The sequence below is a fragment of the Melospiza melodia genome, chromosome 19 (genome assembly GCF_035770615.1).
Source record: "Melospiza melodia melodia isolate bMelMel2 chromosome 19, bMelMel2.pri, whole genome shotgun sequence".
NCBI lineage: Eukaryota > Metazoa > Chordata > Aves > Passeriformes > Passerellidae > Melospiza > Melospiza melodia.
The window spans coordinates 1,818,567-1,837,985 of record NC_086212.1 but is presented as its reverse complement, the minus strand read 5'-3'; the positions used below and the strand labels follow the sequence as shown (position 1 = coordinate 1,837,985).

The 19,419-nt window shown below is 51.0% G+C and overlaps 1 protein-coding gene across 1 annotated transcript in view; it reads right to left on the bottom strand.

Annotated features, from left to right (window-relative positions):
- Window positions 1-1,749: 1,749 nt before the first annotated feature.
- The window catches only part of LOC134427132 (myosin-11-like), a 29,854-nt gene continuing 12,184 nt past the window's right edge, over window positions 1,750-19,419 (bottom strand). Inside the window, exons 14-17 of the mRNA XM_063172716.1 lie at window positions 18,649-18,808; window positions 17,829-18,072; window positions 17,250-17,404; window positions 1,750-2,058 (exon numbers count right to left, since the gene is read on the bottom strand). Of these exons, the coding sequence (XP_063028786.1) occupies window positions 1,750-2,058; window positions 17,250-17,404; window positions 17,829-18,072; window positions 18,649-18,808 (868 nt within the window). The remainder of the gene's footprint in view (window positions 2,059-17,249; window positions 17,405-17,828; window positions 18,073-18,648; window positions 18,809-19,419) is intronic.

Sequence of the window (19,419 nt, the reverse complement as noted above, 5' to 3'; positions counted from 1 at the left end):
ACCAGTTAAGCATATTTAAACTTTTCCCCAAAGTAGTTTACATGTTCCAAGAATTGTTTATCATGGCTCCTCCTCAGGTCCACCTTTTCAGAGCATGTGCATTTCATGGCTATGGTTTGAGCACACCCTTGTTATCACCTCCAGTTTGGGCTTTGGTCCATTCTTTCTACAGATGGTCAGTGCTGATAACTGGCATGTCAGCAAGAGGGGTCTCCATCATATGTTCATTGAATGTTATCCCAACCAAGCAGGCAGTTTAACACAGGCATATTATATCACCCATTTGACTACTATGTCAAGGTTTAGTGTAGAACTGAAAAAACTCTATATTTTTATAGAAAAGTTATTCTAATACACATATAGAATCCATTTAAATATTTGCAAAAAGTCCATATTATACTATGTATTTATAACAATGCTTTTCCTGAGAGCACCCATATCTGCACCCTTCATAGCTGAACAAAGGGGTGGGGGTTTGGTTCCACAGGGGTCTGGCAGAAATTTTGGACACAATGTATTACCAATCAGTGCCCGACATGCCAATGCAAAGTGACTCTGAAAGGCAAAGACATCGTCTGAACAGGACTCAGTGACACTGGTGCAAAGTGTGGCCGTGTGACAGAGGCAAGGAACGTGTGAGCCAGGGCACAAATGCTGCTCTGAGCCCTGGGGCTCAGGGAGCACTGACATCAGCAGGTGTGGCAGAGTCCCCGCCAAAGCAGAGTCCCCCCGAGCCCTGGCAGCGCTGCTGCCCATCTCCTGCCCCAGAGACCTGTGCCTCGAGAGGGCTTCTCTGCCAGAGGGCAGCCAAAGCCGACGTGCACTGGGGGCTGTGCTCCATCCTACAGGGGCTCTTGGGAGGAGCACCTGGAGCAACTGGTGGCAACACTTGGCACGTGTCAGCTGGTGTTGCTCCTTCCTGGAATGATTTTTTCAAGGAAGGGATTAGGAGTAGCACAGAAAGACCAGCAGCTTCTGAATTTCACAGGACAAAAAGACACCAGGAAAACACTGTCATGTTTCCTTGTGCTTTTCTGTCTGTCTTGCACTCGGAAGGAAAAATAATTGGACCAGCCTCTGCTATTCAACTGTCCACTTATTGCGTTTCTTCCTGTGGCAGCTTCCATGCAAACACAACTGGCTGCCTGCTGAGCACGGCAATGGACGGCCACAAACAGGGAGGTCCCCGGTGAACAACAAGACAGACACCTGGGGAAGTGCAGAGGATAGGGATAACTCTGGGAGGAGAAGCCGTTCTGTGTCTCTGATGGTGGTGCAAGCACCATGAAGGAGCAGCCAAGACAAGTGCTGGAAGCAGCCATGTCCTGCTCTTTTCTACTGTCAGATGCACACAGGACAGACTTGTTGCCCACAGGTCCAGCAGACTTGATTCAGGAACGATGGAAGCCCATGCATTGGTGGTAGGGAATGGGCTCCAGCAAGAGCAAAGCTGGATCTTCCAGCAGCCAAGCCTGAGCTCGTTAAGCGAGCCATGTCCTCAGCAGACAGCAAAGTGCTTCCCTCCAGCCCTGAATGGTGGCCACAAGTGCCTGCCTTTCTTCAGCGCCTCCTGCTGCTTCCTTTGTTCCAAGCCAGTCCAGGATTTAGGTTGGAAGTTCAGGCACATGTTTTTAAGGTGCCTGCATGGAGGAGAGGGATGGCAACTGCAGCTCAGGGCTCGTGCTGCCTCTCACAATCGCATCAATGTCGCTGCCTTGGGACACCCGCCAGTGGAAGGCGAGTCTGCCCTCAAGCACAGCCATTGTAGTCAGTCAGGGGCACAGGCTGCAGCAGCAGCTGCCAAGCATTGCTGTGAGGCTGGCAAGCCAAGAGAAAGCCATTGTGGCCGAGCGTGCTGAAGCCTTTTGCTAAACCACGTGCAATAGTGCCCACAGCATGGCCCCTTTGGAATGGCGGCTGGTGCAGACGCCTCCTGGAGCAGGTGCCAGCGTTCGGGGTGCTGCTGTTCCTGTGCACGCTCTGGTGCTGTTTCTGTGGCGTCCAGAGGCGCTTTGGCAGCAGCGACTCAGCAGCCCTGCTCGAGGAGACATCGCCGCCCTGGCCACGGAGACAGAAGCTCTTTGGGCCCAGAGCTCTGTGTCAGGAGGGCCTCATCCTCAGCACCATGGCCTGGGCAGCCGCGGGGGCCCGGGCTGGCCGCCAGCCCTGCTCTGCCCACTGCCCTGGCAGCACCCAGTGACCGTGCCCCGGCAGGGCCCCCTTGCCCTCCGTGTTCCCAGCCAGCCCAGTTTGGGCACCTTGGGGTGTCCCCACCCTCCTGCTGAGGCCCAGCCTCCAGGGCTTCTGCCCCAGGCGTGGGAGCCTCTCTGGGGAAGCGCCAGAGCAGCCGGCTGTCAGGAACAAGGATGACACCCAATTCCTCAGGGCTTCCCAGCAGCGCAGCCCCTCAGGGGCCTCCTGTCCCCTTGGAGCCTCCTGCCACCCACTCCCTCTCACAGGGCGCTCGTGCCTTCCCAGCGCCTTGTCCCGTCAGCGCCTCGGCAGCACCTCATGCCTTCACGGCCTCCCACTGTCCCGTCGTCCCCTCAGGGTCTCCCCCAGCCCGGCCCAGGTGCCTGGCAGTGGCGCAGCCCCAAGGGAGCTCCAAGGGAGCCGCATTGAGAGGCACCTCAGAGGCCTCAGCAATGCAGCCAGCAACACACGGGCAGGAGGACACAGATGGCCCTTCCTGGCTGGGCAGGAGGGCTTGTGGCCATCTCCAGGCACCATGCCGGCAGCGATCCCTGCAGCTCCGGCCCCTGCCCAGCCGCTCTGTGGCCAGCACAAAGGCTTCAGCAGAACCACCAAAGGCCAAGGGCCTTCTGGCCATTTTCCCTTCCCCACTGCACACCTGGGCAGCTCACTTGGCACAAGGAGCCGTTTTTCCCTCATTCCCCGTGCCCTGCGGATGCTGGGCACCAAGGAGAGCTCCTGGGAGTCTGAGTATTAGAACATATTCTATATTTATAGCCTAAAAAAGAATGAAAAAGAAGGAATAAAACCAATCCTCAAGAAAAATCCCCTCTGGCTCAGGGGGCCCCAGCAGACAGAGAGCCTCTCAAATCAGCTCTCCTCAGAGCGCCAGCAGCACAGCCAGCTGTGGCCCCAGAGACAAGGCCGTTTCTTGCGGGCCCTGCGAAACTGATCTTGCACCTTCTGCAAGATGGAGCCCGGAGCTCTCTCCACAGCCCGGAGGACAAAGGCTGTTTCGAGAGCCAGGCTGCTGGTGGCAGGGCTGATGTCCTCTGCCTTGTCTTCAAGGGCTGCAAGAGAGAGGAACAGAGGCACGGTCAGATCCCGGATCTTTGGGGAGCCGAGGAGACGCCGGAGGCAGGGCCATGCCAGCCGGCTCTGGCCATGGCCAGGAGGGAGCCGGGAGCAAGGGGATCAGCCCGAAGCTGCCGGACACTGTTGCCCCACATAGGCCTGAAATGGGAGTGTGTGTTCTGGCCAAGGCAGCCCTGCTGCGCACAGGGAGCAGAGCCCAGGGACTCCTGTGGCCTGTCCAGGTATGGAAGGGCTTGGTGCAAGTGCTCGTCCCTTTGGCTCCTCTCCTCTGCCAGCTGGAGAGAGCTCCAGGAGGGTGCATGTTGCATTGTGGGCAGATGGTTGGTTGTTGCAATCTACCTAAAGTGTCCCCACAAGGAGAGTGCACCACCAAGCACGCAGCAAACACCACACTCATGCGCAGCAGCTGATTATCGATGACGACAGTGGCAGGGAGTTTCATTGTATTGGTTTCCAGTGGTAGTTTATTTCACCGACCCTCTGGAGGGGTCAAGGAACAAAGACAGTGAGATATAGATATCTACTGCTATAAAGGGGCAGAGACAAGAGCAACAACCAATTAAACAATGATTTTAAAGCACTAAGATTTCAGCTCAGATTTAGAGGCAATTCACATTGAAGTTAGATACACCAGCGATAGGTTAATGAATTATAAGATGCTTAAGCTAAAGCTAACTGTTATATTATGAACTCATTTGTGGAAGAAAGTAGAGCAAGTGAACCATTGTAGGAACCATTATTGAAACCAGGACAATGCTCATCACCTGGACTCTATGTCAATCCATCATGAAGCAGAGGGGCTTGGATTGTGTCAGAGGGTCCCAGAGACCTGACGAAGACTTTCCTGACTTCATCCTTAGGATCACTGATCCAGTTTGAGATCACCCACCCAATTCAAGAGAAAAATTGCGCAGGCATGAGGGAATAATAAACTCATTTTAATACAAAGCGGGGATGGGAGGTGCTGGGGTTATGGTTATGCATATGTATTATTTTGGGAAATAAATAGAGGCCAAAAATCCTTGTGTGGCACAGTCACGCATTTTGGGGGATGACCCCTACAGTGCCGCCTGCTGCATAATAAGCATAACACTTTCTAAATTCGATGAGTTTAGAGAGTCTTTGTCCGTGATTTTCGGTTCTAACGATTCAGTTGGCGAGCCAAGTCAGGAGGAAACTCTGCTCGGCTGTGAGAGTAGCTCAGGACATGGATGTCCTCGGGATGACCCCAGGGATATTCCTGGAAAAGCCGCCTCTGCTGCCCAGACTGTTCATCCAGCAGCAGACAAGGACCCCTGACTCCTAAAACTCTGGACAAAATGGTATGTTTAAAAATTTAACAGTTGTACGCAGTGGTCTGTAAGGCATGCGCCTGGTCAGGAAAGGCCATTTGGTAAGTCGTGGGAGACGTTCCATGCACAACTTGTGCCTCTGTAGTGTGCTTGCAGACTGAAGTTGCAGTTGAAATCTGGTTGTCAGCAGAAAGATTTGTTGAACTGTTGTGCAGAGCTTGGGCTTCTGTTGCTGACAGAAGAGGATTTTGCCATTTGTTTCATTGTATAGGGCTCAGTCTGGTAGCAATTGGGGCTACCAGTCATAAGGGCAAATCTAAAGTGGTTGTGCTGTTGTGAATGTGTCCTGACAGTGAAAACAATTGTGAGAGCATTTGTTGAGACGTGCTGTTAGCATGATGCAAGTGGGAGCTTGGGCCCACGGTTCCCCTTTTGGGTGACTGAAACAAAGTGAGTGAGGTGCATGATCCTTAATAAAATCCCCTCCCCAGTGTGACTGTGTGTGTGTCTGTGTTTTAGTTATGGGGGATGGAATTTATGGTAACAGATGGTGTTCACAGTAAAAGGGTGTTTATGTTTGCGGAATTTGAAAAATAGAAGTTGAGTGCTTTAGTGTAATGTATTTGGATTGTTAGATTGTGTGAAATGTTTCCCTCGGGAATAAGAAGATTGTGTTGTTGTAGTCATGTTTGGAGCTGTGGTGTATTTTTGAGGCAACACTGTTATCTTGTGCCAAAAGTTGTAAGTGTAGCACACATTGAGTGTGAAGTCGTTGAACTGGTTTGTTTGGAGACTTTGCTAAGGGCTCACTTGTGGTTTTAAATACGGGGTTTGTGTTTGTAAACATAATAGGGGTAGTTTTGATCTGAAAATCCAATCTGGACAGACAGATAGGAGGAACTCCTTTGCTTCAGTGATTTGGGCTCGACTCGTGAGAGTTTGTGAATTCAGTAAACTAGTGGATAGACAGGGGAAATGAGAGAATATATTAAGAAGGTTTATATCAGATGTCTGCTGGGAGACTAGTGGCTTTGGACTGGGGGCACCCAGCTGTGGAGAATTTAGACAGTCGAGAAGGGGAGGATGGAATAGCTTGCATATGGAGGACCTTGACAGCTGACCTCCAGGCAAAGCTGAGTTAATAGAAGAAATAACAATAGATGATTTTTGAGTGCATCCACAGCAAGGAAGAAGACAATGCCGCCAGCATGGAAACCGATTAGAAAAGAAACATGAAACTTTTTGTAGCTAGACCACATGCCTAAGTAGATGTGTATACGTGCCTTATTAAATTTCTGTAAAACTTTTGCCAATGATATTGACGCTAATTGCTTTGCACCAATGAATATAATAGGTTATTGTGATGTAGTTAATGACTTAAGAGCACGTTTTGTTAAGAGTATATAAACTGGAGAACATGCAGAATAAAAAAACCTTTTTCCTTTTGGACCCTGATCACGTATGTATGTCACATCCAGCTTAACAGTGACATTTGGTGCCTACCTGGCATGATGGAACTGCCAGGCGAGGGGCAGTGAGGTCAGAGCCCAGTCAAGCTGAGAGCAGTGGGCTGCAGCTGTCAGTCCAGATCTGATTCTGACACCTGGAAAAGAGGTGAGCTGCTTGAAACAATGGGAAATCATTTAACAAGTGAAGAACAGATTGTTTTATCTACATGGAAAACTTTCTTCAAAAGAAAAGGAGTTAAAACAACAGACTATGCTCTGTGTAATATTTTAATATGGGCAAAGTCTCAAAAGTTTAAGACTGATGTAACTACTACTTTTAGTGTTAGATCTTGGAAAGAAGTTGGAGAAACACTCTGGGAAGTAATTCAGAATGGGGAAAAAGCAGCTGCAGATTTATCTTCTACTGGGAGGTTGCTTTATAACACCTTAAAGGAGTGGAAAGTGGAGCAGAATAAAAAAGACTTGGAGGAGGTAGAAAGGGAATCGGAGGAGGAACTTGAAGTTGCTGGGGAGCAGCAAAGGGGAGAAGCTCAGCCTGAGAGTTCTGCTGGGATTTTTTCTGCAGAGACTGTTGCTGGGTCTGTTGCTACGGGAAATGGACAACAAGTTGATAAGGCTTCTTCGTGTTTGTCTGCAAAAGGCTTTAAATCCATGTACCCCTCACTCACAGAGTAACTAGCTGAACTCAATGTTAAATCTAACTCTGAGTCCTTGGCACAGCGGCTGGCTAAGATGACCTTAAAAAAGAAACAAATTGAGCCATCTGCTCCTTTGCTTCTGCTTCTGATTCTGAACTGCACAAACATAAGGAAATATTAACTCTTTTTCCTCCTTTGACTTCTGATTCTGATAGTGACAATGAGGAAATTACAGGGATTAAAAGGTCTGAATTAATGCATACTTCTGATTGCTGTAAAACTGGTAATAGAGAGAAGCTTAGTAAAACTGGTAGTAGAAATAAGCTTGGTAAAACTGGTAATAGAAATAAGCTTGGTGTTTCAAAAACTCTGCCTTCTGATAGTGTTATTGTAACTGTTTGTCATTCTTTTCAGTGTTGGGAATATGTTAAAAGGAAAGCAGATGAGATAGGAGACTGGGATTTAGTGGAGAAAATAGGCCCACCAAAGGGCTCAGATGCTGTTGATATGGATGTTGCTAATGGTAAAATGGCTATTCCTGTGTTTAAAACAGTTCCTAATTCTGGACAAAATGATAGTTATGAGGTTTTTGCATGGAAGGTTGTGCACGATCTTCAGTCTAAAGTAGCTAAATTTGGTATTAATTCTGCTGAAGTAATGCAATTAATCAGTATTATTAATACAGATTTGCTGTCTCCCTATGATATTGTGCATTTGGCTGCAGTTTTGTTTCAACCAGTGCAGTATGGAATATTTCAAGACAATTGGAGGCAATTAGCCGAGCGAACAGCTTTAAATAATATGCAACTACCTCAGCAGGACCCTCGCCATGCTGTAGGAGTTGATGTTTTGCTTGGTCAAGGGCCTTTTTCTAATCCAGATTTACAGGCATGATGGGATCCCCTGGTTTTAACACAGGCTCAACAATTAGGTATGAGTCCTATCAGTAAAACAATGGAAATGGCAGCTCCAAAACCAAGAAATGTCACTATAAGACAAGGTCTTAAAGAGCCTTTTCTGCAATTTGGGGAAAAAATTGCTGCAGCAATTGAAAAACAGGTAAAGGATGAAAATTTAAGGCCCCTTTCTCTCTGGGAGCAGCTTATAACAAATGAAGGAGAGATTTTTGTTTACAGGGACAGCCTGTAGAAACAGCATCATAAAAAGCCCTTGAAGACCAGGAAGGAAAGGATCCAGTGTCTGAGTGTCTTGGTTTGAAAGACAGGGGTCTGCCAAGGAAGGCAGGAAGCTCCCTTAGAATGGAAAATATGACCCCTTTCCCTCTAAATTAGTATAACTTTGAAATGATGGGGCTTACAGGCAAAGACAGGAGAAGAGGAATAGCAGTTCCTTACTAGCGTGTGTGTGTATAACGTGGCAAACCAACCCCAAGCCCGGCAGCACCGACGAGCAGACGCAGAGCCCCAGGGCCGGCCTTGTCCCGGCTGCAGGCCCCTTCCCCTGCGCTGCAGTTCCGGGCACAGCCAGCAGGGGCGCTGGTGGCTCCTGGCCGGGCAGGGCGGGGCGATGATTCCCCCGGGGCTGCAGGGGGCGCTGTGGCGCGAGCTCGGCCGCCTCTCTGCGCACGGCAATGGCGGCCGGGCTGGCGGAAGGGATGCGCAAGGGGCTGCCTTGGGAACCCTCAGGGACGGCCGGGCCCGCTGCACCTCCGGCTGGAGAAATGGACTGCAGCAGGAACCTTGGCAGCAGCGAGCCATGGTAGGAGAAGCAGTGGCAGGACAAAAGCTCTATAGTGGCAGAGAATCCTCTGAAATAAACAGGGCAGGAGATCTTTTCTTCTTTTTAATGCCTTTATTAAAAGTGATCAGTTCAAGGTTGGGAGGCTTGACCGGTCGGTGGTTTCGCTGTCATCGCTCCCAGGAGTGCCTTGGAGGAGGAGGAATGCTCAGCTTAGTCCCCTAGGGGGCAGGGCTGTGGGGGTTCTATCCTCACCTGAGCAGTGTGGGTAAACCCCATGTTACAACGTTTGGGTTTGCCTCCCAGGGCCCTGCCTCTCGCCGGGGTCCTTCCTTAGCTAGGGCGAGGGGCAACAAAGGGTCTCAGCGTCTCTGCAGGCTCTTGTACTTTGTTCCTCACGTCCAGACATCACTTTGACCTCTTAATTCTGTGTTGGCTCATTGGTTTTGGGGTCTTTTGGTAAGTTTGGTGGGAGTCCTCTCTTGTTGAATTCTGGGTCTGAGGTTATCTGCATGTACTCTGATGTCTCTTCCTTGCACTTTCCGAGAAGGGCCATCAACCTGGCTTTAGGCAGGGCAGTACTGATACAAAAAGGGGAATTCTCAACAAAAGAGGGTTTATAACGACTGACACTTAACAGGTGGTTACAACATGCAGCTAACAAAGAACTCTCCTCGGCCAGCAATCAGCTCCCAACTCAACTTGTAACTCAGCAACATTTCTTCTAAAAAAAATGAGTAAGTCTTTTTTTACTCATAACATCCTCCAGGCAGCCCCTCCTCTGACCTCGAGAGAGTGATAGGGGCAGAGCCTAGCCCCTCACCCCCTGGCCACAATCTTGTTGTATCCCTGCCCTTCCCAAGAGAAAACCCCTACAGTAAGACACTCCCCTTCTGCCTCCTCCTCCTCTTAGCCACATCTTTCATTCTCTTAAGTATCAATCTCTTAGCAACAAACAGGAGAAAATATCCTAAGAGAAAGAAATAAAAGGAAAAATCCTAACCTCCAACTCTGAGACAAATGTCAGTAATGGAGAAACATTTTGCAAGGGATGGACAGCATAATGACCCTGACAAGGTCAGTTGCACAGTGCAAATGGGCTGGAGCCTTACACTGCCTGGGCCATCGGAATACTCCAGCTTCATGGGAACAATGCATTTAGTGGACAACCAAGAGACAGTGAGTTCTGTAGCAAGCAACCTCAGGAATGATGAGACCTTCGTCCATGGCCTGATACACACTCATGTCTCTGCTGTGGTTGAGTCTCAAGGATGAACAGGAAAAATTCAGAGAGAAATGAGAAAGGAGATAAGCAAGGGTAGTTCCCATATGACATCGGTGCAAACCTCTGAGAAACAACTGCTCGCTTTGAAAATTTAAAAAAGGTTTATGAAACCATGAAAAAATATAAAAAATGGACTATATATAGAAAAATTCGCAGCGCTGGGGACTGTTCTCGTGCATACCATGTGGCAGGTTCATCTTCAAGGTGGATGCTCAGTCTTTTATACCCCTGGGGGCTACATCAGCCAGCCCTGGCCCCTCCCAAGGTCTGTCAGTCAGCTCTTCTTTGCCATTTATCAGTGGAGATTGCTTTCTTGTAACTGGATTGGAGATCAGGTGTTGCCATGCCTCACCCCCTAAGCACCAAGCTTTTCTATTCCCAACTGCCCCATGCAAGGGGCACATGTGCAGCCTTCTTTGTACCTGTCCTAGACAACCCCAGCTGTCTGATGGTAACACTACAGGAGGGAGAAGGGAACTGTAGGCAGAACAGAGGACATCTAAACTACAATAACATAACGATACATCATTAAAGCTTTTCTTAATATTTACGCAATAGTTATCCCTGAATTGCCAGAGACAATCATGCCATTATCCATCTATAACAAAACCAGAGGCCTCAGTGTCAGTGCCCAACATCCCCAGCTGGGGAGAGGGAGTACACCTCATGAGTTGACCTGTGGTTCTTCCTGTATGAACATGGGGAAGACATGAGAGGGTGGAATGGAAAACCCGTGTCTGTCCTAGCAGCATGGGTATGCAAGCTAAAGGAGGAAACTACTAACAGAGGGATTTCCACCCAAATGAATGCAGCCCCAGCTTCCTGTGACCAAGCTGCCAGCTATAACAGAAGGGAGGATGATATGTCAGATCCCCTTGGAGGAACATCCAGAATATATGCCCAGGGAGGGAACGGTAGCCCGGACTAGAGAGGTCCTGTCTCTAGCCAGATAGAGGCCAGGTAAAATTGTGTCTTTTGGGCTGTGTGGATCCCTGGCACAGCAGAGCCATAGGTATACAAGGCTTTTGTTGACATTGGTGCACAGTGTACTCCAATCCCATCAGGACATGTGGGGGCAGAACCCATTTCTATTGCTGGTGTGACAGGGGATCGCAGCAGTTGTCCCTGCTGGAAGCTGAGGTGAGTTAGACTGGGAAAGAGTGGAAGAAACATCCTATGTGACTGACCCAGAGGCCCCGTCTATTCTGGGCATAGATTTCCTCTGGAGTGGTTATTTCAAAGACACAAAAGGACTCAGGTGGGCTGTTGGAACAGTTGCTGTGGAGGCAGAGGGTGTTAGGCAAATGAAAGTTCTTGCTTGGGATGTCTGAAAATCCTTCTGCTGTTGAACTCTTGAAGGCAGGAGAGTAACAAGGACCAATTGCCACCTCAGAGGTGCGTCACCCACAATATCAGACAAATTGAGATGCCATGATCCACATCCACAAAATGATCCGAGAGCTGGAGAGCCAAGGGGGGTCAGGAAGGCCCACTCCCCCTTCAACAGCCCCACTTGGCCTGTGAATGAGTCTGATGGAGAATGGAGATTGACTGTGGACAATTGTGCCTTGAATGAAGTGACTCCACCGCTGAGCGCTGCTGGGCCAGACATGCTGGAGCCCCAGTGCGAGCTGGAGTCCAAGGCAGCAAAGTGGTGTGCCTCTGTAGACATTGCCAATGCATTTTTCTCCATTCCTCTGGCACCTGAATGCAGGCCTCAGTTTGCCTTCTCCTGGAGGGTTGTGCAGTACACCTGGAACCAACTGCCCCAAGGGTGGAAACACAGCCCCACCATCTGCCATGGACTGATCCAGGCTGCACTGGAAAAGGGTGAAGCTCCAGAAAATCTGCAGTGCATTGGTGACATCATTGTATTTGAGAAAGGAGAAGGAATCATCCAGATTCTGCTGGAAGCCATCAAAAAGAGCAAAGTCAAGAGACCTGTCCAAGAGGTCCAGGTCCTGGGAGTGAAGTGGCAGGACAGACATTCCTTACTGTGCACCAGTGGCCAGGAAAGGTCAGCAGTGCAATGAACTCTTCAAAAACACATTGAAGGCAATGGGGGGATGGGACCCTCAAGCAGTGGGAGCTGCATTTAGCAAAGGCTACATGGTTAGCTAATAGCAGAGATTCCACCAACCAAGCTGGTGATGCCCAATGCAAACCCCTGTGCACAGCTGGTGGAGACAAAGTTCTGGTGGTGCACATGAGAGGGGTGCTAGGAAAGACTGTTGGGATTAATTCTGCCTTGAGCAAAGACAAATGCACGTGTGGGGTTGTCTTTGCTCAGGGACTGGACTGGGCTTGGTGGGTGATGCAGAAAGATGGATAAACACAATGCATATCTCCAGGGGGCCTTGTTTTTGGGGTGAATTACCCAAAACATTGTGCCTGTATCCATATCTGCATGTTACGTATGTACGTATATAATTAGGATAATACATCGATGTATATAGTTAAAAAGTCAGAGTTTAAAGTAACATGTTGGTATGGGAAAAAATTCAGGGTGGAAAATGGTGTGTGTTTGGGGTGGTTTTTTTGTGAATTTTCTCTCATGTGTTACTTGAAAAGGGGGATGTGGCGAGGAGAGAGCAGTTGATGCCTGTGGGGAATGAATTGCCTGTGGGGCAACTGTGATGCAAAAGAACTGGCCAATGATTCTCCCATTCCACTGGAAACCTCCAGGGAGGGAGGGCAGGGTTGGGCACTGGCTTGCTGAGGGAAGAACCAGCTGGCCATGCTAGGAGCAGGGCACTCTGGGCAGTTTTTGGTGCTTGATCCGGCACTGCTTCAGAATTCTTCTTGCCATCCATAGGTGAGCCCGTTGCTTGCTGCAGCTGCTGGTTGACGGGGACTTTTCAACACTCGCCATCACCAAGGAAGATCCTCACCATCTGTGTGGGTGCTTCATGGGAAATGGGACCACCCCAGCTATTCTCTCTCTCTCTGGAGAGAGGGAGCCCCAGGGGCTGCTTGACTGGAACCAGAGCAGAGCTGCCATCGCCAGGATCCTGCAAAAGGCAGGTGAGAAGCTGGGAAAAGCAGAGCCCCAGCTTGCCTGTGTCCCCGAGGCTGCCGTTAACCCCGGGGCTGGCTCAGGGCTCGCAGCCGTGGCCCCTGAGGCCGCCGGGGCCGACAGCGCCCCCTGGAGCCAGGGCAGAGTCACTGCCGCCCCTCTGCCCCGCCTCAGCTCACAGCGCCCTCTGCCGGGTGTGCTCAGAACTACAGCAAAGGCAGAACTGCCCAACGGGTGGGAAGAGTCTGGCTTTGCTTTGGGGGCGCTGCTGCTTGTTCTCTCCTCTTCACCTACATATACATATCTTTATATTCTAGTGAAGAACTGATATTTCTCTTCCCATATCTTTGCCTGGAGGCCCAGTATTTTCAAGCTATAATGATTTGGAGGGAGGGGCCTATCTCTCCATTCCAGGAAGATTCCCAGCTTCCTTGGAAGACATCTGTCTTTTCAACCAGGACAATCTGCTATCATTAATGGAGAAATTGACCTAGGAGGTAAAGGAACTCACAGATGTATGCAGCTTCAGCCCTTGCCTAGGAATTGTTCCTGATCTTCACAAAACTGGGACTTCTACGGCTTGAAGAAGAGTCTTGGAATGATCTCTACAGCCCAGCTTTTACCTCCCTCAGAGTGCTCCTTCCCACAGTATGTCACACCAGTCTGGCACAGTTCCTGTGCAGGTGACATCCACTGCCACCAACAATAGGACCACTTTACCCACCACCAGTGAGAGGGAGCGTGGATCATTCCATTTTTCCCACATAAGATATAAGGAGCCAAAATTCCTGTTGTAAATCCGGCCTATTCTTTCTGAATTTATACGTACAAGCAAAGATGCCTTGTACAGACTCTACCTTCTTGGAACCCTGGTGATCAGTGGCACAGAGTCTAGCGGAGGATGCTGGAAGGACAATGCTGAGCCCAGTCCTTCCTGACACCTTTGTTACTGAACTGGGTGAGGGGGACAGGCTGTGCCCTCCCACACACCAGGAGCAGTGGCTGATCTGCCAGAGAGAAGTGCTGCCATGCAGAGGGACAGTTCAACAAGGGGGACAGTTCAATGACAAGTGCTGAGTCCTGTCCTTGGCAAGGAACAACCACAGGCAGCGGTGACTGCTGGGGGCCACCCAGTTGGAAACCTGAAGATTGGCAGGGTTCTGCTGGACACCAGGATGCCCATGGGGCAGCAATGTGCTCCTGCAGCAATGCAGAACAGCGTCCTGGGCTGCACTGGGAGCTGTGTCAGAGCTGGCAGAGGGAGGGGATCCTTTCCCTCTGCTCCACTGCAGTGAGGCAGCCCTGGAGTGCTGGGCCCAGAGCTGGGCTGCCCAGGACGGGACACAGGGACAGACTGGACAGAGTCCAGCACAGGGCCATGAAGCTGATGGAGGGACTGCAGCGTCTCTGCCATGAGGAGAGGCTGAGAGAGCTGGCACTGCCCAGCCCGGAGCAGAGCAGGCTCAGGGCATCTCATGCCTGGGCATGAAAAGCCAGGGGGAGGCTGCAGAGGGGACAGGGCCAGGGACAGCCCCGGGGGCCTCGGGCACAGAGTGACCCACAGGAGGGGCCCTCCGAGCTCAGGAGACGCTGCTGCACTGGCAGGGTGGCCGAGCACTGCCACAGGTGCCCGGGGAGCTGGGGGAGTCTCCATCCCTGCAGAGACTCAAAAGCCACCTGGACACACCCTGGGCAGCCGGCTCTGGCTGGCCCTGATGGAGCAGGGGCTGGGCAAGGTGACCTCCAGAGGTGCCTCCAGCCTCCCCCAGCCTGAGATTCTGTCACTCTGAGAACAAACGGGCTGCAGCTTCCTAAGGACAAATGAAAAAGCTCCACACATGGCAGCTTTCTCCTGCCCCCACCAAAGTGCTTCATGGCACACGTCTCCCTTCTGCAGATTCCTCCCTGGAGTGAGGATGCTCCTCAAGGTCACGCCTTGAGGCTGAGAGGAATGTTTGCCCATGGTCATTGGTTTTGGGTGAGTAGCATCAATCTTTAATTAAGACTTGGTTTTGCTGGCTGGACTGGAATTGCTTCAATGTTGCTTCAGATATAATGCACTATAATGGAATTTATCGTTCTGCACTGGGTAGTAAATAGTCCTGATAAAGATCGTTTAGTTTATTCAAGATCATAATCAACTCTTTATTTTCCTATAAATATATATTCATCCTATGGAACACATTTGTATAAAGGTTCAAATACACCTATACTATCCTTTAAACATAAACTACTGACTAAGTCTAAATCTAAGACAGCATGACGGCATCCAGCTGCAGCCTGGCTCCTCTCTGAGACGTTCAGGAAGCAAGGAGGTCCCTTCTGCACCTTGTGTCTCCCGCCTGCTCCCTGCACAGCTCTCCAGGTGGTGCTGTCGCTCTTGGGCCAGCTGTGACTGCAGCAGGGACACCTGAAAGAGGCACAAGGCCCCGCTCAGTCAAGCCCACGCTGGCAGGAGCACCTGCAGCCCCACGGTACCGGCTCTCGGGGCACACACAGCCTCCAACTCCAGCCCTCACCAACACTCTGCCCTTGGGCAAGGGGAAAGGAACAGGCTCCCACACACAACAGAGCTCAGAGCATCAACAAGTCCAGCTCAAGGCTGCCAAACCCTTCCCATGTACATCCCTCAGCCACCACAGGTCTATTACAGAGACTTCCAAGGGGATTTAGGAATCCAGCTCTGATTTCCAGAGCACACATTTGGGCCACTGACCCCTTTCTCCACAGGCTGTGCCTCAGCACGAGGGCTACTGATCCCCTGAGCTACTGGAGGACTCTTCTATTTCAAAAGTTTACAGATTTTGATGGGCAGACTAGGGTACTCAGTCAAGGGAAAGTAATCTGGGGGGAACATTCTCCTAAAAGTTCTGATTCTTCTCCTTTCAGGGTCCACCTGCACATTGGATGGGAGAGAGGGTCACAGAAACCTGTCAGCAAACATGGAGCAAAAGCACCTCTGGACATCAAGGAAGGAGATCCCTGCTCTGAGACCCTGAACTGCACCAGACCACACTGGGGGCAGAAAGCTCTCGCTGGAGGCTGTGCAAGAGAGGCCAGTGTGTGTGTGCAGGGACACGGGGCCAGGGAGGGAGGCAGCGCAGTGAAAGCCCTTGTGAAAGCCATGGGCTGCCACAAGAGAGAGAGCAAACAAAGGGCTGGGCCACAGCAGGGACAGGGAGAGGCAAGGGAACAAGCAGAGGTCTCCAAGGCACTGCCTGGCCTAAGGTGCCAAGTTCCAGAGCAGCCTGAGGTTCTGCAGAGGCAGCAAAAGCCCAATTTACCTGCTCACCACTTCTCCTGGGCATAGTGGATAATTCAGGCCTCTCTCTCTTCTCCTCATGAAGATCAGTGCCAGTGCCTGCCTGGATACAAGTCTATCCCTTCAGGAAGCCCAAGCGTTTCTGCAGAGCCTCTTTGGAAATTTTACCCTTGGTCAGTGCAGCCAGGAGAGTTCTCTCTCTTCCATCCTTCAAAGCAGCAGCCCCAGGCTTCAGCTCTCCTGCATGGTTTCCTCTTTACTGGAATCATTGCTGCTGACTATGCATGTTGAGTGCATGCATTTCATTCTTCTTTTCCAGATCTCTCATCTGCTGCTGGTACAATTCCCGTTCATGCTGCCAAAACAAGAAGAAAAAGGCTCCCTGATTCCCTCTCTCCCTTTGCTTTTCATACCAGATCTGGACTCCTGCTGCAGGGGCAGGCACAGGCTGCCCCTCTCTCTCTGCCCCTCGGGATGCTGCAGAGCTTTGCTGGGCCCCCCTTGATGCTGCATCTTTCCCAGCTCACTCAGCCCGTCCCAGCTTCCCTTCTGCCCTTCCCTGACCTCCTGCAGCTCCACTCCAGTGCTCCTTTGGGCAGGAGCTGCCAGAACTGCAGCCAGGATTGCAAGTGCACGCTAAGCAGGATTCAGGCAGTGCCACGAGGGTGTGCTCTCCATCAGGGACAAAGGGAAGAGCAAACAGCCCCAGCCTTTCATTCCCTGCCCTTGGGCTGACAGCAGTGGCTTTCCACCTCTCCTGTGTAGAGTTTCCATGGCTCCATCCCCCAGAGCCCCACTGCCCTCTCTGCAGCAGCAATGGCCACATCAGTCTGTCATTCTCTGCTGCCACTCAGGACGAGTTCTCCCCTTGCAGGCACACGTCCTGCTGGGGATCAGCACTTGCCTTTCCTCTCCTCACTCCCCACTGGCTGCTCTCCGATGGCCAAGGACAAACACCTTTCTATTAACAGCAAACTTGGGACTCTCCCCATCCTTCCAGATCCAGATATTTAGAAATCTGAACATGGGATTCGACACCAGGAATTCCCCAAACCATGCAATGTCAGTGGGGACACTGAGGACATTGAGAACTAAAGGTTCTAGGGCACAGAAGCGCATCATGGAGGAAAATCATCAGCCTCAGCATTAACTGGCTTTGCCATGACTACAACATCTTCTCCTCCTTATTCAGAAGAATGCAATTACAAAAGTTCAACTGGGAAAAGGTGCTCTCTAGAACTATGAACACAAGGCCCAACCATAGCTAGGAAATGGCGCTTTGTGGCATCTGCCAATCTCACCAGCATATTCTTCCTTTCCTTCTCCAGGTTTTCCAATTTCGTCCTCAGAAATGCCACCTCCTGATGGAGAGCCACAGCCTCTTCCTGCCTTTCAGTGGCCTCTTTCTCCAGGGCAATTTGGTGAGAGATGTGCTCGGCTTCTACCTGCACCAACTCTGTAGAAGGAAAGGGGAAGGAGAAGTAGAAGGAGAAAAGTAAAGCAAAGGCAAACTGATGTGCATCCTGCAGAGACAACAGCACTGTCTTCTCTACCTGACTGTTTGCCAGGCCCTAAACCTGGCAAAGGCTCCAAAGCTGAGAGAAATGAAGGAAACTTCCAGGCACAGAAAAAGGCAGGAATGAAAGGGGTAAGGTTTCAGAGGGATAGGAAAGTTTGCTTGCTCTTGTGCTTGTGCAGAGTGAGCAAGCCAAGAGAGACAAAGGAGAGGAGATGCCTGTGCAGCCCTGCTCCAGAGAGGCCAATCGCCTGGACACTCTGGCAGGGCCTGGAGTTTGGGGGAATGGAGCTGAGGCCTCCAGCTACAGCTCCTCAGCTGGTGAGACAGCATGGGGCAGTGAGTGGGAAAGGAGAAGCTGTACCTTGCTCAATTTCCTCCAACTCCGTCCGCAGCTCCAGGTTGCAGGCTCTGAGGTTGTCTCTCTGAGCTTGTATTTTCCTCAGCTCCACCTCCACAGCCTCATACTTTATGGCCAAGGCAAGAGCTTTGTCATCAGAGCTCTGGAGCCTCACATGCAGCTCAGACACCTCAGCCTTCAGCAGCTGCTTCTCTTGATTTGTCTGGTGCTCTCTCTTCTCTAGCTCTGCCAGCAGCGTGGCCTGCATCTGGAAGATGGATGCACAGAGCCTCAGGGACAGGGCTGCTCCTGAGGCAGCAGAGTGGGCCGCAGGGAGAGCAACAAAGGAGAAATTATTTCAGGCCAAAAACATGCCAAACCCAGAAGGCACAGAAGCAAGGATTGCAATGGAGACAAATGGAGAGAAAACAGGGAAAGGGAGGCAAGGGGCATCCTTGGGCTGCAGCTCTGAACAGCGGCTGAACTGGCTGTGCTGGAAGTGCCCTGCCCAGCCTGCCACAGCCACCTCTGTGTCCCCACATTGCTCAGAGCCTGGCACAGGCACCAACTCTGTCTGGGACAACACTGCTAACAGAGGGACAGAGAAGCTCCAGACGAGTCTGCTGCTGCTTCTCCTCCCACATTTCCTGCTGGGACCTGGGAGAGGATGGGGGAAAACTTCTGCAGCTGACACCAGATCCAGCCTCAGGCTCAGGGTGCAGCAGCAGCCCCGGGCAGAACACGGCAGCTGTGGATGCTGCTGGGAGGGGAAAGAGGTTGGGGCCTCCAAGGCAAAGGTGCTGTTGTGTGTCCCTGAAGAAGAGGATGCCACTGCACAGCTTACCTGTTTGTTGAGCTCCAGCAGTTGTCCAGCGCGGTTTGAAAAGAGCTGTTCAGCATGCTGTAGAGCAGATTGACACTGAGACACCTGATTTTTCAGCACCAAGTTCTGTTCTTCCAGTGTCCTGAGGCACACATTCTTTTCCTCCAGAGACAGAATCAGCCTGGAAGGGAAGCAAGCCACTCATTACTAAATGATATCACATTTTATCAACTCATAGGTCTAGCACCACCTCAGGGGGAAACTGCTCTGTCTGATGAGGTTTCTCTAAACAACTTGGCTGTTTGTTCCCCCTGCAGTCCCAGCCCAGAATGTGCCTGCTCTGCCTTTGTTCCTGAAAGAACAGTGAGTTCCTGCCTCCATGCCCTGCCTTCTTTTTGAGATGGGAATGTGAATACAAACCTAACAAAGTCTTGCAATGAAGACATTAGGGGAGAGGAATAATTTCCTTCTGACTAATCAGGCTCCAAAGCAGGGAGGTTTGGTCAGCACAGAAGAGACATTTCCTCCTCCATCTTACATATCCAGGTAGGGAGAGCAGCACCCTAGAGCCAGGGCATCTCTGGCAAGTTCCCTAACATTCACCAGCACCCATCCTACTTTCAGCTGGAGAAACAAAGGCCAAAGTGGCAACTGAGGCTTGGAGCACAACCTCATGGAAGATGCAGAAGGCTCCAGGCAAGCAGGAGTGCCCTGCGTTTCCTTTGTCTTCTTCTTGGAGGAAGAATCCTGTGGCACTGAAGCCTGGCAGGACTTGATCGGCTGCAGGAGCCC